This window comes from Tamandua tetradactyla, chromosome 6, assembly GCF_023851605.1.
Source record: "Tamandua tetradactyla isolate mTamTet1 chromosome 6, mTamTet1.pri, whole genome shotgun sequence".
Classification (NCBI taxonomy): Eukaryota; Metazoa; Chordata; class Mammalia; order Pilosa; family Myrmecophagidae; genus Tamandua; species Tamandua tetradactyla.
This window is the reverse complement of record NC_135332.1, coordinates 106,612,809-106,630,891: the sequence shown is the minus strand read 5'-3', so window position 1 is coordinate 106,630,891 and position 18,083 is coordinate 106,612,809. Positions and strand designations below refer to the sequence as shown.

General features: G+C 33.8%; 1 protein-coding gene across 12 annotated transcripts in view; it reads right to left on the bottom strand.

Moving 5' to 3' along the window:
- Nucleotides 1-18,083, bottom strand: part of YTHDF3 (YTH N6-methyladenosine RNA binding protein F3) — a 46,927-nt gene that overhangs the window by 25,589 nt on the left and 3,255 nt on the right. For 8 of the 12 annotated variants that reach the window (XM_077166869.1, XM_077166871.1, XM_077166872.1 and 5 more), the window contains 3 exons: nucleotides 16,954-17,099; nucleotides 14,561-14,646; nucleotides 5,750-7,348 (listed from right to left, as the gene is read on the bottom strand). In XM_077166869.1, the coding sequence (XP_077022984.1) occupies nucleotides 5,750-7,348; nucleotides 14,561-14,646; nucleotides 16,954-17,011 (1,743 nt within the window). In that variant the 5' untranslated portion in view covers nucleotides 17,012-17,099. The remainder of the gene's footprint in view (nucleotides 1-5,749; nucleotides 7,349-14,560; nucleotides 14,647-16,953; nucleotides 17,100-18,083) is intronic. The other 4 variants (XM_077166875.1, XM_077166876.1, XM_077166865.1 and 1 more) reach the window with 1 other exon arrangement.

Below are 18,083 nucleotides of genomic sequence, written 5' to 3'. Positions count from 1 at the left end.
ATAGATCTGAACAGTGAAAAAAGTAGTATTTGCAAATTCCCCTTAGGGGAATGGCGAGAAGGGGAAAATTCAACTTCCCTATTTGTAGAATTCCTAATATTCTAGCAATCAGCGGAGACAACCAAATCAACAGGTTGAACCCTCAATCTTGGGGTTTCTTCATATGAAACATATGCCCACAAAGAACAGGCTAAGCCTACTTAAAACCAGACCTAAGAGTAGCCCCCAGAGAACCTCTTTTGTTGCTCAGATGTGACCTATTTCTCTCTCAGCCAACATGACAAGCAAACTCATTGCCTTCCCCCTCTCTCATGGAACATGACTCCCCAGGGGTGTAAACCTCCCCTGGCAACGTAGGACAGAAATCATAGAATGAGCTGGGACTCAGCATCAAGGAATTGAGAAAACTTTCTCAACCAAAAGGGGAAAAAGAGAAATGAGACAAAATAAAGTGTCAGTGGCTGAGAGATTTCAAACAGAGTCAAGAGGTTATCCTGGAGGTTATTTTTATGCATTATAAAGATATCCCCTTTTTAGTTTAAGGTGTATTAGAGAGGACAGAGGGAAGTGCCTGAAACTGTAGAACTGTGTTCTGGTAGCCATGTTTCTTGAACATGAATGTATAATGATACAGCTTTTACAATATGACTGTGTGATTATGAAAATCTTGTGTTTGATGCTCCTTTTATCTACGGTCTGGACAGATAAGTAAAAAATATGGGTTAAAAATAAAGAACAGGGAGAACAAATGTTAAAATAAATTGAATAGATGGAAATACTAGTGATCAATGAAAGGGAGTGGCAAGGGGTATAGAAAAAAAATGGGAAACAAAGGTTAAAATATATGGGTAGTTGGAAATATTAGTGGTTAATGAGAGGGAGGGGTAAGGGGTATGCTATGTATGAGTTTTTCTTTTTCTGGAGTGATACAAATGTTCTAAAAAACGATCATGGTGATGAATATACTGCTATGGAATGATACTGTGAGACTGTACACCATGCATGGAATGTTTATATGTTAAGAATGTTCGTATTGGACTCCCAAGGGTGTGGACCTTTCTGGCAACGTGGGACAGAAATTATAGAATGAGCTGAGACTCAGCATCAAGGGACTGAGAATACCTTCTCAACCAAAACGGGGAAGAGTGAAATGAGACAAAATAAAGTGTCAATGGCTGAGAGATTCCAAACAGAATCGAGAGGTTATCCTGAAGTCATTCTTACGCATTAAATAGATATCACCTTGTTAGTTAAGATGTAATGGAGAGGTTGAAGGGAACTGCCTGAAAATGTAGAGTTGTGTTCCAGTAGCCATGTTTCTTGAAGATGATTGTATAATGATACAGCTTTCACAATATGACTGTGTGATTGTGAAAACCTTGTGTCTGATGCTCCTTTTATCTATCTTATCAACAGATGAGTAAAACATACGGAATAAAAATGAGTAATGGGTGAACAAATGTTAAAATAAATTGAGACTGAAATGCTAGTGATCAATGAAAGGGAGCGGTAAGGGGTATGGTATGTGTGAATTTTTTTGTTTTCTTTTTCTGAATAGATGCAAATGTTCCAAGAAATGATCATGACGATAAATATGCAACTATGTGATGATATTGTGAATTACTGATTATATATGTAGAATGGAATGATCAAAAGTTAAGAATGTTTGCACTTGTTTGGTGTTTTTGTAATTGAAAAAAAATTAAATAAAAAAAGGAATGTTCGTGTTAGTATGTTGTTTTGTCAATAAAAATTAAAAAACAATAAAAGAATCCCTACTATAGTTATGATTCTTGAAAATGATTACATAACGATACAGCTTTTAAAACATGACCGTGTGAAATGAAAACCTTGCATCTGCTCTTATCCAGGGTATGGACAGATGAGTTTAAAAATATGGATACAAAGTAATAAAAGGAGGATAAGGAGTAAAATAAGTTGGGTAGATTGAAATACTAGTAGTCAATGAGAGGGAGGAGTAAGTGGTATGGGATGTATGAGTTTTTTCTCCTTTATTTCTTTGGCTGGAGTGATGCAAAGTTTCTAAAAATAATCATGGGGATGAATACACAACTACGCGATAATACTGTGAGCCGCTGAGTGAACACCATGTATGGACTGTATGTGTGTGAAGATTTGTCAATAAAAATATTTTTTTAAAAAAGATACAAATTGCAGAGGAACTTCAACAACATTTGCAATTGCACATGAATTTGTAATTTTCCTTTAGGATTATTGAAGATGATTTCAATAGCATAAAATGTGTCAATATGTATAATTAAGAAATTAGAGGACATCTTTTTCTCCAAGTACTCTAAAAAAAAAAGAATCCCTACTGTACCCCAACATCTGAAAGACATTCACCTGGGAAAAGGTAAATTTTCAACCTGTTTCCCTTAATTCCACATAAAAACCAACAACCCAGACCTGTGACTGCCTCTTCCAATTTCTCCAAATTTCATTTCTCAAGCTTAGCTAAAGCCATTTTCTTTTTCCTTGGAATGCCCTCACTTAAAATACACTTTTCTCATTTTCTATTAATTATTTCATGACCCAACTCAACTGTCTCATGTCACTCTGATTTTTCCCCAATTTACATTCACTCCCTGTTGATGCTTCCAACACATTTTGCTCATATCTTTATTACAGAATTTATTTAAATACATGGTTTTACTGGCTGTTAGAAAGAATGGTATCAGGACAAAAAAAAATTTCTTATTAATAACTGGACACCTAACAGTGCCAGGTAAATAATTCCTTTAAGTTCGTAGAATTAAACCGCTTATGGTATAATTTAGCAAGAAGCATTTACATGCTCTATAAAATTAAACATAAAATACAAGATTAAAATACTCAACTTCAAAGTTATGATAATAGACCTATAATCACTGCTAAATTGTAAGAAACAATATTGTTTACCAAAGGTTGTTAGATCACACTGATATTTATTAAAAAGAAATCTCAATATGGTTATTAGAAGTAGGATAATAGTATACTAATATACTCACTTTAGATTAGCTATTTGACCTACTATTATTAAGGAGGCCTATTTTAAGTATTTTGTTGCTCTTAATCTTAAGGCCTGTTATAAACATATTCATGTTTTAAAAATTTAACTAAAGCATGACAGAATTACTGTTCTAAAATACTGTCTTTCATCTCAAAATTCCAATAATTCACATCAGTGAGAATCAATGGTCAATGTCAAAAACTCAGTTTAAAACTTGAATCAGTTAACACATATAAATGAACAAACGTAACATTTTCTCATGTTTTATTACCTTACTCTGTAGAGTATGATTATGAATTTTCTCATATCCATTTGTTCATCATTTTTCATCCAATTAACAGAACCCAAGTTAGAATCTATTCACCTGATGCAACCAGATGAAAATACATATAATTTGAATCTTTTCTTGATCACCGTGTTTTATTCTCAGATGTACAGTTGCAGAGCAAAACTAGCAATAGTTTTTTGTCACTAGAATGCATGAATTGCTATTGCTTTATTTAAACAGAATAATGAATTCCATGGTACAAAAGATTAAAGTTATATGAAATCTCAAAGTAGAAACTACGTGAGCAAAAATATTGTTCTTCATAGAGGGATGTTCAGTAATGCTAAATGAAAAATGCTCCAGAACTGAAAAACATTTCTAGAAACTATTCTTTCATGCCTATAAAATATAGAGCCACTGCAAGTGAATACTTAATATATTCTAATTCTATTGATCTTCAAAGGACAAATAATTTAATTTCAGAAGCTGGATGTAACAGCAATATCTTTTTTTTTTTTATAAAAGCTTGACTTTTTTTTGAGAAGTACTTTTGTTTCTTATTATAATTTATCAGCCTTCTACTGACCAAAGTAACTACAACTTTTTTTTAATTTGTATGCACTGATCCACACTTTGGGTGTGGTGGGGGGTGGTGGAAGGAGAACACTGGAATGGAAGAGTATGAGCACGAAAGTTTTTGAAGGTATTACTCAATATATTCACACAGTCCAATCAGCAAATAGTTACTGGGACCCTGCTCTGGACAAGCTGCTTATAACAAGTGAAGCTACTTACTTAAGTGATCTTTTATGAACAGTGTTTGCAACTTTAAATAATCTGATAGAGTATCGTGTGAACACAGGTACTAAAAATGTGCAACAAACTCGCTTGTTCAAGGGCCAGACAAGGTGCTGAATAATTTCATATCTCATTTTCCATTTTAGCACACCTTATAATTTCCATATCATATTAATGATCAACTGTGTACTGGTTTCAACAAACTCAGAGGTTAAGAAATCTGAACACGGTAACATAGCGAGTGAAAAGTTCCAAGTCCAGTATACTTTCCAGTGAGTGTAGCTAGAGGGAACAACAACAAAAAACCATAGAAGTCCTTGTGAGACACCAAAAATAACAATCCATCCTCTGGAAAGCAACTTCTTGGCACAAAGCCTTAAAAACAAGCCCTCAAAAATAGTTACAGTAGATACTACAGAAACAGATATGAGGGTAAATGGGTATTGCCCACGTACACAAAACATTTTAGATTAGAATACTGACTAAAGAGTTTTATATGCTGAAGACTATTCCTTCCATTTACTTGGATTAAAAAATATATTTCTCAAAAAAATAAAAGTGCATTATTCCTGGGCACAGTTCTTTCTGAAAGCTTTCTATTAGAAAAAATTAAATTTATACCCAGCAATCCATTTAAAACGTTCATCAAGGCCTTAGACGTTTTTAGTATTCCAAGGCAAAGTTTCTAACAATTCAATATAGCAATCACTAGCATCAAAATCACTTGGGATGTTTGTTTAAAATGTACACTACCAGATCCCATATCTAATACAATGACTCAGATTTTCCAGGGTTGGGTCTCAAGAATCTATTTTCAAGAAGTACCCCAAGGGATTTTTACATATCCTAAGATTTTAAAACTACTCTTCTAGGATCATTATTTCAACTTGCCTCACCACTGAGCACAGACAGCTAAGAAGGCACAAAACTTATAAAGTTTACAAGCAGACATGAATCAGGTATCACTGACATTTTACATTCAGAGAATTAAGTTTCTGTTTTATCTTATTTTCTATACAGGAGCTTGTCACATAACAAAGGTTACTTGCTAAACGAGCTTCTAACTATACCCCTGCTTCATCTGAAAAGAAAAACCTGCTAATTGGTTACTTACTGTATATCCATTTCTCCCTTTCCTCCTAATAACAGGACCTCAATTTTCTCTTATAGTTTGAGAAAGAAAATATTCCGCAGCCTACCTTGCCCCTGTGTGGACCTATTATCAAATTCTGACAAACCTGATACAAGCATAAATGGTATGTAACTCCCAAGCAAGTCTCCCCAAGGGACTTACAGAGAGTATATATCAAACTCAAAAATCAAACTGCTATCAAATTCTAAACCAATACTCTTCTCAACTCTAAGGTGCCATCCTAAAATAATCAAACCCTCACTTTATTTTGTACAAGTTTTATGACTGCTGAGACTCAATTAAGAATAGGCAGGATACAAATTCAGAATAAGGTTTACCCTGGGAAAGGAAGGGGTAAACAATTCAGAAGGGACATACTGAAGTCTTCAAGGGTGTTTGTAGAATAGTTTCTTAGACTAACTGGATAGTTTCCTGCAAAGTTCTAAACTCGGAATGTAGTATTGAAAGGATTAAAGAACACTAGTCCACATGCCCACACCCAATAAAAAAAACCTACATGCAAAAATAAGTGTATTCTTACCCTACGCATGGCTTCCTCCTCTTCTTGACGCTTTTCATAATGTGCAAAGTCATCAAAGATTGAGGTGGTATGCTTGAAAGTGGCAATTATTTTAAGCACTTGCTTAGCTTTTTCTAGGGGTACCTCTTGAGTGTCCCTTGAATTGGTAACTGGTTTGTTGTCATTGTTTTCTAAACGAATATGCCGTAATTGGTTATTGGGAACATCTTTGACAAAGATCCATTTAACTTCAAATTTGCCCTTCCACTTATCCTGAGACCAGACACCAGCATATGCATTATAGTCCACAACAGACTTCATCTCAGCCACTCCACAGAAATGTCCACTACCATTCACACTGAAGAGTAAATAGAGTGGGCCTTTCCCATTCAGGGAACGGTAAGCTGCATCCAAACGCTTATTACCATGCTCAGTACTACACCAGATAGAGTACTTAATGGAGCGATGTATGTCATCTTCAGAATAGCTTTTGATTATAAACACACGCCCATTCTTCAGGTTCCAATCAAAGTCTTTGGGATTGTAGTTGTTTATGGCCTTTAGCTTTTCCAGTACTGGATGCACTTCCACACTAGAAGGTGAAGCGCTGACAGGAACACCACCTAAACCAAAGTTTTCGCTGCCCACTCCATTGTTCTGGTTGAAGCCTGCTCCCCTGTTTCGAGGAGCTACCCAGCGATTCTGCAGTTGTTGCTGTTGGGGCTGCACTTGGTGAGGCTGGGCCTGTGGCTGAGGTCCTTGTTGCTGCTGTGGTTGTGGTGGCTGAGGCTGCTGTTGAGGCAGTTGGCTTTGTACCAATGGTGGTGGCTGAATTAATGGCTGAGGCTGCTGGATTATAGTTTGAGGAGGCAGAACTGGTTGGGCTGGCGGAGCTTTTACCACTGACCCCTTTTCATCCCAAGTTCCAATATTCATATTGTGTTTTATAGGTGGTGGTGGCACAGCAGAACCCCCAATTCCCACATTGCCCTTGGGTTTAAGTTTCGGTTGAGGTTTGGCAGGCTTTCTGGCAATGGCAGCCCAGGAGGTTGGTTTAGGTGCTGCACTGCTAACGGGGGGCACACTATTGGTTGCAATGCTAGTCATTCCGGTGCTGCTCAAGGCTGTACCTACAGTTTTTGTCACTGCAGCTGTCAGGTCACCACCAATTTTCAGTCCAGTCATGCCTTGCTCAATACTGCTAATGCCAGGCACCTTACTCAAAGTATCATTGCCAAATCCAGCCTGTCCATCAGTAATAGCTCTCCCAAGAGAACTAGGTGGATAGCCATAACTGCTACTGTAAGCAGAATTTTGTGTTGATTGTCCCTGAGATCCACTTGTCCCCCATGTAGAGAAATCAGCATTACCAGGAAAAAAGTTAAATCCATGTTGACCAAGAAATGGAGGTGTATTTCCTAATGCTCCAGGTTGACTAAACACACCATCTGGTATATAATGATGTTCTCCATTACTCATTTGTCCATAAGTTGTCAGATATGGCATGGGTTGGTCTCCAGCTGTGGACCATGCTGCTTCCCCAAGAGAATATGGAAATCCAATAGATGGAGCATAGTAACTAGGCATGTATGGATCTGACATTGGTGGATAGCTGTTACTCTGGAAAACAAAAGAAGGACATCAGTAGCGAAATGTCCTCCTAACAGTAGGGAAATAATCACATGAAAGATTAAAAGCAAGCAGTTTTTTTTTTTTTTTTCACATGAGTAGGCACTGGGAATCCAACGCAGGTCTCCAGCATGGCAGATGAGAATTCTGTCACTGAGCCATAGTCATGCTGTCCCAAAAGCAAGTGGTTTTAAATACATGTTCTACATAAACCGTTCTAGATAAATAGAAGTAAAATTTCAAATCCAATCATATCAAAATAAAAATTAGTTGAGTATTCATATTTTTTAAAATGTTACAAAATTATTTACAGAGATTTTTGGGAGGGAGTGAATTAGGGTTATTTTGGTTTTAAGAGGCAGCTCCTCTGACTTAAAACTGCAACTTGAAAAAAATGCAATTTCTATAAATACTGATTTATAAACTTTGCAGGCACAAATTTATCATTTAAACTCAATTGTATTTGAAGCAACTGATATACTAAAAAATTTACAGGTAAGAATTTTCAAAAACCTGAAGACATCAAATAGAAGAATTATTAAATTATAGTTTATCATGAAAAAAGTTAGAATGAGCATAATCTAAATATCCCTAAAAATTGGGAGAAGTATCAAAGGAGGAGGAGTTATAACAGAGAAGTTAGGATTTAACAAATGAGTATGACTACTGAACTATTACAGTGATATTTCTTTTTAGTGTCCAGTGCCTTGGAGCAGCTAGAAGGAAAAACCTGAAATTGTGGAACTGTAACCCATGGAAAACTTTGAAATCTGTTCTGTAACTACTTCTTAAAATATACTTTGAAATTTATTGCTATTTTGTATATATATTTTACAATATAAAATTTCAAATAAACCCAAATTTATCTATGTGATGGAATCCAGTTCAGCAATTAAACAGTGCTTTCATAAAGAAAAAGTGTGATAATGTTAACACTCTGAGAAGAAAACAGAGATTGAAGATAATGACTATCACAAGATCCCAATTTGTTTTGTTCTGCTTCACTCACTTTGAAAAAGAAACAAATTTAGTATGAAAATCCTTACTATGGTTTCCTAATGGTGGAACATCAGGTGCCTTTTTTCTTTGTACTGGCCTCTACTTTCCAAATTTTTATAATAAACGCATCTTCCTGTCCAAATTAGAAACAGGAAACTTGTGTATCATTTTTTCAGAATCACTGCCGTTAGAACTTTCAGTGAGTAACTATGAATGGTTATGCATCTAATAATCTGCCAAAAATCAAGGCAGCAAATTCTATTAAAAAAAAAAATACAACTCAAATTTGTTACTAACTTTGCCAGTCTGAATCTGTTATACACCCAAGAAAAGCCAAGTTCTTTAATCATCATTCAAGACTGCTAGGTGAGAGCTTTTTGATTGTTTCCATGAAGATGTGACTCAACCAACTGTTAGGTGGTAACTTTTGATTAGATGGAGATTCATCTCTACCCATTCAAAGTGGGGTTGCTTACTTTTACGAAGTAGGTTCCTTTAAGAAGGAACCATTTTGGAAAAAGCTTTAGAGCCCATGAAGACACCTCTGGAGATGAAGGAAAACGCTCCCAGGGGAACCAAGTGAAACAAGACGCTGGGAGAGAAAAAGCTAGTAGACTTCGCCACGTGTCCTTCCAGCTGAGAGAGAAACCCCAAACTCCATCAGCCTTTCTTGAGTGAAGGTAACCTCTTGTTGGTGCCTCTATTTGGACATTTTCATAGCTGTGTCTTAATTCGGACATTTTCACAGCCTTAGAACTGTAAACTTGTGACTTTAATTAATTCCCCTTTTAAAAAGCCATTCCATTTCTGGTATATCTGCAGCTTACAAACTAGAACACTAGCCAATGTAAAAACTATTTTAAGTATTTCCTTTGAAAGTACGTTTCTTATTCCAAATAAGTATCTGATAATAGATTTTCAATCTTCAATTCAGGTGTAATAGTTAGATTCAGGTGTCAACTTGGCCAGATAATGGTGCCCAGTTGTTCTGTTGCTGTGGACTTACAGCAACGGCATATGAAATTCATCTATGGCTGATTACATGTGTGATCGTTAGGGGGAATGCCTTCAGCAGTCCCAGCACACCTCAGTTCAAAGCACAAAACCAGTGCAGACATTTGGAGATGCAGGAAAGACACCCCCAAGGAAAGCTGTTGGAACTTAAAAGCCGGGAGAGAAGCTCAACAGAGGTTGCGATGTGCCTTCTCACATTAATAAATTTTACCTAAATAAATCCCCTTTACAAAAGCCATTTCATTTCTGGTGTACTGAATTCTGGCAGCCTTAGAAAACTAAACATTAGACATGACCTTAAAGCCTAACTTAACAACTTCAGAACTTGTACTTAAGCAAAGCGAAAATTTTAGCTAATATCCAGTCAGGACAACCAGTACTTCCTTGCAAAAGTCATTATCATTTTACAGGCATATGCTTATTATTCACTTAATTTATGCGGACTTTTTTTTTAAGTTCCCTGAAGCAAAGTTCTCAACCCATTTTTCTGTTTAACACTCTTTTGGGACTATTCTGCAGCTGCTTTCCTACTCAAGAAAATGTATCAATCCAAACATGTGATAACATCACAGATAATATCTGGAGTTCATTCTAAATTATTTTTTTAAAGGCTTATCACTGAAAACTGAGATGCTTTATTATTAGTAATAAACCACCAGTGACCTGTTACAAGTGTCCACTGTGAGAAAACTAATATTTTCTCTTGTTAGAGGATTCTGATATAACTGAACTAAAACTAACGTAAAAGAATCAAATAAAGGTTGCTTTTTAAATAAATCTGAGTTAAAAATCTAGAAAGCTGACATTGTTTTACTGGGTACTTCCAGCGGACTTGGACTTAACAAAACAAATACTTCTGTGACGTACTACTGTTTAAAGAAAACGAAGCCCAAGATGAATTTTCAATACATTTGATATTAACTGTATTTTACTGCATTCAAAACTGAGAACGGCTGTGTTGCTAGTAACTAATTTAGTTGAACACGTACTGTATTTGAAAATACATTTTTAAAATGTTCACAACATTAGTATAAAGGGTATATTAGTATTCTCTACTTCCAACAGCAACAGTGGCATCAGTTTTGGAAACTGATTTCTAGTGGCATCAACATTAGAAATACTGAGTGATGTATATACAACTACAAAGGAAAGCCTAAAGGAAGCCGAAAAGTCATTAGCAGTGAGTTTTCAAAGAAAAAATACTCAAGAGAAACTAATACTAAGTGAACCTTAGTAGCCATAAAGATGATATACACATACATTTGTGTGTGTAAATCGATCACTAATATATGATAAACCTATTCATAATCTAAAGTATTCATAATCTAAAGGTCATGACTATTGATCTGAGTTGTTTTAATACAACTCAATTATAACGAACAATCTTTCAGTTATAACAATATACAATTTTACCTTATAAATACCCATCAAATTTCCAAGAACACTACAATATTTTTAAAGATCAATACCACAGGGTAAGGCATTATTCAGCAATAATAGAACTTCTGAACAGAGAAAAATGAAAGCTGTTTTCCATTAAAAAACTAAGGTACTACAAGTTTCTGAACTGACTTCTGAATTAACATCAAAAAGTTCAGTGATATTCATTAGCTTTAAATGTTTATATGTCTTTTCTTCTAATCTTTCAAAAATATCATACTTTGGATAAGTATCACCTGTACATATCTAACCATAAGGATGCCTTAAGGAAAAAAGAGGTGTTTTAGTAATACTCAACCAGAATATTTCATCAACCTTAAGTATTTATCCCCTAATGCTGTTATAAATGAACCCACTCATTCATTTAATACATAATAATTGCTTTCTATATGCCAGTAATAGTGCTAGTATTGGACAAAAAGAGGAAGATCATGGTCTTTAACCTCTTTTCTGAAAAATATGACTGGGAATTTACTTCTTCATAATATATACAAAGACAAGCTGAGCTTCATTCAGGTCTCCCACTTTTTCTTCAAATACATATGTACAAATTACACAGCAACTAAAACAGTGCCAATTAAAATCTGAATTTTACAATCAACTTCAAATTATTCTGACGACCTACAGAGGAAACCTATTTTTAAGGCCTGAAGGACTGACATTTACTTTAACTACTGTAAAAGCACTTCACAGTCTAGTGGGGAAGACATAATTATCCCAATGTAAAAGGTGCTGTAATCCAAGTACAAACAAAGCAAAACAAGCAGTACATTAGTATGAAAGAGGAAAGAACAAACAACTGGGAAATCAGAAAAAGAGTTCATGGAGGAAATAGCATACATGACTACATATATACAAAACATATTTATAAATAAGTTAGATCATGAAAGAAAATATTTAGAAATTTTTCAGAAAAAAAATTATAGTTTCTATATCTCAGAATAAGTTAGAGGGGGAAGCTGAGGAAAAGATGAGGGTAGAGTAAGGACAGAGTCATTTTAACGACCTCCAAATAGTAAATGAATCCACAACAGGAAGCTGTGGTTAATATTTAACAGGACAATTGACACAATCAGAAGAGTTTGAAGAAGAAAATGGATAGGAAATTTTTGCAACAGGCAGATAATGAAAACCTGAACTAAGGACAGTGATAACCGAGGCAGAAAATAACAAAATTTAAAAAGTTACTGTATTTTAAACATTTCTTTAAACCTCTTTTCTGATAAATGTGACTGGGAATTTACTTCTCCATAATATATACAAAGACAAGCTGAGCTTCATTCAGGTCTCCCATTTTTTTCTCCAAATACATATGTACAAATTACACAGCAACTAAAACAGTGACAATTAAAATCTGAATTTTACAATCAACTTCAAATTATTCTGAAGACCTACAGAGGAAACCTAATTTTAAGGCCTGAAGGACTGACATTTACTTTAACTACTGTAAAAAATTACTCCCTAAGAAACTAAACAGTATACAACAGGAGAAATACTCTGCCACAGAAGCAGAAAGACCAAAAAACTTTTTAAGTATCCTTGCATTCGATGCAAAGCAAATCTGAAGTACAGAAAACAATTTAAGTCACTAATGAAAACATTAAACACCTTTCCCTTTAACATTTTCATCTTTGTTATTTATAATTTTAAAATCAGAGGGAGATTTAATTTTAAAGGCATACTGTATATGTAGCTCAAAAAAAATTTTTAATTAAAAAAGTACTTAAACAGTATAAATCTGCACATAATTACTTGACGTATTTCACCAAAAAAATACACCACAGTATACTTCAGCACTAGCAAGAAAAGAAAGGTAGGCTATAGACTAACTGGAATCAAACTTTAAATCTTCTGTTTAAATATCACATGAATGTTGATTCAAATATATGAATACCACATTAACACACTTTATAAATGTTTCTGCCCCAACACAAGCATTTTTTAATGATACAATTTAAAATATCATTTGGGCTCACTATCTTATGCAGAGTTGTAATACATAAAACAGATAAAAAAAATAAAAAACAGGGCAAGGCTGCAGCACAGCAAGGTAGCTAGGCAGCCCAGAAATATGCAGAAAGCCAAAAAACAAGTCTGCTAAGCCTTGTGGTAAGCAGAAATAATTATAAAATACCTGAGCCCAAGAAAAACAAGACGATTCTTTCAGGTAGTCAATTCACAAATTGTATTTTACAGCCCACTAAAATTCCATGAATGCAGAGTTCAAGCAAATAAATTAGAGGAGCTTCATGCTATATACTCCTCTTAAAAATTCACTTTATATTATAATATTGAGATTTTGAAACCAAGTAATAAAGAAACCAGTTCAATTGTTTAACCCAGATAAATTTTCCAGACTTATATGATCAGGGAGTCCTTTCGGGGGGGGGGGGGGAATCTACTCCTCACAATATCAAAATTCCTCAAAAAAGTTGGAAAACAAAGCCATAAGGGATGTTAACTGAGACTACTGTATGGGTCAGCCTGAATATAATAAAAGTATACATCTTTTAAAGCTTGCTTTACAATACACAATAATGAACTTCTCATACTTCCCAGTGATATATTTTCTCACAACTTTAAGTAGAAAAGTAAATAAGTTATTGAGATCATAAAGTTAGATAAGTATCAAATCAATGTTCTAATTTTAAGAGTAGCCTGACTTCTATACATTGTGTCAACAGTTTTAGTCTTTGTTTATTCATTACTTCCGAGTGTATCCTAGGTATGTAAATTAGCAGCAGACAGGAGGCAATGATTAAGGAAAAATGACCAAAAGGTAGATTACATAACTGTATCTCTTCACAATCCTAAAAATTATCCAATATTTTACAAATCAGACACTACTTTTTCTTCAAATATTCTCTACAATTATACTGTTATGTTCTGTAATAATATCTGGTTCCACATTCTTTTATAGTTTTAAAAAATCTAGAGACTAAAATTTTAAGAATATTTTCTTAGATCATTGTTTAACAAAACAAAAGCAGTTTCAGAAAATTCTCTCTAAAGAAACTGATTAACACTGAAAATTTATTTTTAAAATTTCTGATATTTTTATTAACAGAAACAGTCTACATAGATATTAAAGATTAGCATTGTTTTTCAATGTTTAAAGATTCACTGTATACAAGGTTATGTAAGAAAAAAATCCAAACTCAAGAGCCTTAAAAACAGAGTTCCTCAATTTAATAAAAATTCCCCACATCCATCATAAAGAAACAAAAATGCACATAAAGACTTTAATTCCGTTCCTTGAAGTTCCAAGTCATATTAAAACTTTCAATAATTCTTAATACAATTGAAAGTGGAATGCCTTATAAAATAGAAAACACTACATTTAACCAAAAGTTTCAGGCACAAACTGGCATTTCTCCCACAAATTTCTGGGAAATTAAAACTTGTAATTTGCCTTAGCTATGAAGTTATGGCAGTGACATTAAAAGATTAAAGTATTTCAACATTCCAGAAAAATAAATCTAACCATAATACATACAAATAATGTTCACCTCCAAATTTCTATTTCTTTTTTCAGAGTCTAGTTTTCAGTTACCTATAATTTCTAAAGAAGAATGCTTTTTTTTATTTTTTGACATAAACCTGTAGTTTATGTCATTAGTACAAAGACACACTAGATAGATTAACTCATGTTACAGGTTAGTCTCAATCAAGTAAAATATCTATTTGAAAAATCAGTTAATTCTAATAAGAGTTTAATCTTTTGAAATATGGGATAGTCAGAAGACTTACCTGATTTGTCTGGCTACTTAAGTATGGCTCAAAATCATCATCATTTACAGCATCTTTCTGATGAATCGAACCATTTTGTACTGAAACTAAAAATAACGTCTGAATTAGATGTGCTGTAATTAATCTTTTTTGAAAACAACAGTACAAACCAAAGTTTTCAAGATATTTCAAACAAACTAAAAAAAAAGTTATCCTGGATTATTTTCATATTTTCACTTAAGAACCCTTTCAAGTACAAACTTTATTTTGGATACAGTCTACACAAAAACTTTTAAATCATATCATATATAAACCAAAGTCTATAAACAAAAACTTTATATACACTTTTCATTACCAAAAACATGCATATCAACTTTCAACACCATAGTATGTCAACAGTTACATGAAAATATTGGAAAGGGTTCTCTAATGTTATATTTAAATCTGAACTACTACTTCATACAGTGCTATAGACACAGAGATTTCTGAATATTTCCTACTTTTGTTTAAGCCTCTGTATTACTTAGACCAAGCAAGGCAAGAAAGAAGAAATGACTTTTTTTTTTCTTGGTAGCTGAAATTCCAAAAATAAAATAAATGCCTATAGTTCAAGTAGCTAAAATTTACTTGAAACAGTATCACAATGAATATAATTATGAAAAAAATCTAGATAAAATGAGCCTTAATTTTTAAGCCAAAAATTACAAAGACTTTCACATTAAAATACAAATAAAATTAAGACATGAAATAAAACCATGATTACTTACAACACACAGGGAAACGAGACAGAATAATTAATAATGCCATATTTATTCAAAGGCCATTTGCATGAATATTCTATAAAGTTATTCTCTGGATGCTGCATCTCAGGATGCTTTTGAGCAGAATTCCAAAAGTAAGAAGTTTTCGGTTAGAATCCCAAGTCCACCACTCAGGAGCTTGATGTCCATTAAGTGACTTAGCCTCTCTAACCCTTTACTTAGCTGTTCAAGGAAGTTATTAATAGTACCTAACTCATCTCATCTGAGGATTAAATGACAGTGCCAATAATGCTGGGCATAATTACTACAAAAAAATTATAAGATCCAAATAGAATTAAAAATGATTTTAAGACAATATAAACAGAGAGGTTTTACTAGGCTAAAACTTGATGTATTGGTACTATTCTAAGCTACTCTGGAAACACAAAAAAAGGTATTTCTGATGAACGTCAACTAATCTTTTAGAAACAAAAAAAAATCAACACCTGAAGATTTATTGCTTAAAACACACTGTCACACTGTAATTAAGATTGGGGGTGATGGGTTTAAATTGTACGCTCCTCTATAGTATCATACATTTTTTATTATCCCCAAATTTTCCTAGTGAGTTAGCATGACCTAAGATTTATTTTTATGAGTTTATGGCGGCAATGAGAGCAAATAAATGTTGAAATAATTATTTATCTGCTGTCCATTGAAAGTAGTTGCTGCTCAAAGAACTGATCACACTAAGAAGCAACTCTGTGACGTCCTCAAAGTGGATCTCATGATACCGTACTGTCCCCTCTCAAAGGCCACACGACCAACCTGAAAGTCAACTTAATCCTGGCTCCAATGGGATCATTTTACTGTACTTGATTAACTGCAACAGAGCCAGGGTTAAGCTAACATGGTCACACAAGTTTAAATACTAAAATCACTAAGACTAAAAACAAAGAGGTACCCTTAGGTTATTTTTGGTGCCATTATAAGGCTGGTGCTGATCATTTTAGTCCAAGGGATTCTGACATACCTGCTCTCCTTTACCATTCCTTTAATAAAGGCATATTTGGTCTATTAGCTCTCACAAAAAATCTATCAGATTATTACAATAGTATGTATTAGTCTATATCTGAAACAGCTAACCATTTCAAAATTACAACTATCCATCTCCAATATTCATTAGATTCTCAGAAATCTAATGCATACTGCTACTGCGGTAAAAAAAACCTATTTAAAATTTATCTAAATATATATCGTACTGCCATCCTTTCACGTATCCTTTTGTTCTTTTTTCTTCTAACTCTAAAAGGCTGAGACTGAGAACTCAAAATACTCATATACCAAATAAATGCATTTTAATTACAAACATATCTAAAAATGTCCTAATTTTTCAAGGAATAGGTCAATCCAAGGAAGAAATATTTTACTGAAAGCATTTTCTATGCATACTGACAAGCACTTTGCATTAAATTAGAATTAGAACAAAATGCTAGCCCTTGAGTTACAGAAGCATACCTTTAAGAAATTCAACTGTCTTAAAGAATTTAGTCGGTGAACATTACTTAATGATAAGCTAATATCCTTGAGACTGAAAGCCATTAAATAGTATTGAAATTCAAGCCCGTTCCATAATCTAAAAGTTCTTCAGGGAAAAAAGAACAGATGACTTACATGATCCTTCGCCTGTTTCCTCTGCTCTATGTAGCAGAGACAAATCAAGATAGAACATGGGCCTTAGGAGCCAGGTGATTCTTTGCTCTGGTCCTGACTACATCAAGTTAGGAAAGTCAACAGATCTGTGCATCATGTTTTCCCACCTATAAAAACAGGGACAATACCATATACCCTCTATCTCCTTATAGGAATGTTTTGAGGATTAATAATAAAATAAAACCTAAAATGAAAGTTAAGTGCTTTGAAATCATTTCTGGAGAGGGGGCTGGGGAGGGAGTACAACAAAATATTGCCAAAATACAAGGCCTTTCCACTAATTTTCTGAAACAGTAAAACATACCCAACTTTTAAGCTAATTGTTTTAAATTGCAGTTATATAAAACGATGCACATGTCCCTATACTGGAAGAGGATGGGAGAAGAAGCAGCAAAAGATAAATTTCCCTTATATCAGCCATTTATAAAGTTAAGGGATAGGATACAGCAGACAGCAAAGCCTGAGTCTACAAGGAGTATGGGATCTGACACTTCAATCATTGGTACCCTCAGGGAAAGGATTATCATATTTTTATTCCAGCAAATAAATTTTCTACTTGTTAATAAATAAATAAAATTTATATAGTAAATACTAAATTATGGACCAAGAGAAATAATAATCTCTAGATTTCTTCTATCCTCTGGTATCAACTTTCCCAAGAATAATAAAAATAGTTGTAGGGTACATAGGGACAACTGTAATTAAAAAAGAATTCAAACTTATTAACAAGTAAACCTAGGATATTATTATTTACATCACAAAAGTATTTTTGCTTTACAAAGAAACTGATAGAGAATTTCTTTCAAATTATAGCTCCTTTAGTGCATGTAAGTCAATAAGGATATACAGAAAAACCCTTAGCAGGAAATTAGACACAAAGCCAGGTGTTAGGCTATCACTGCAAAGTGAAAATAATTCAGAAAAGAAATCACAGTATCTCTAAAAAATTACATTAAGTCATCTGAAAAAGATTATGCTTTAATACATTTAACTGACACCAACTTCTCAGGGACATACATTTTCATAAAACTCGGTAAGTTCTGAACTCAAATTTACTACTCAAGTTCTTAGTAAGTGAGGCCATAGTTTAA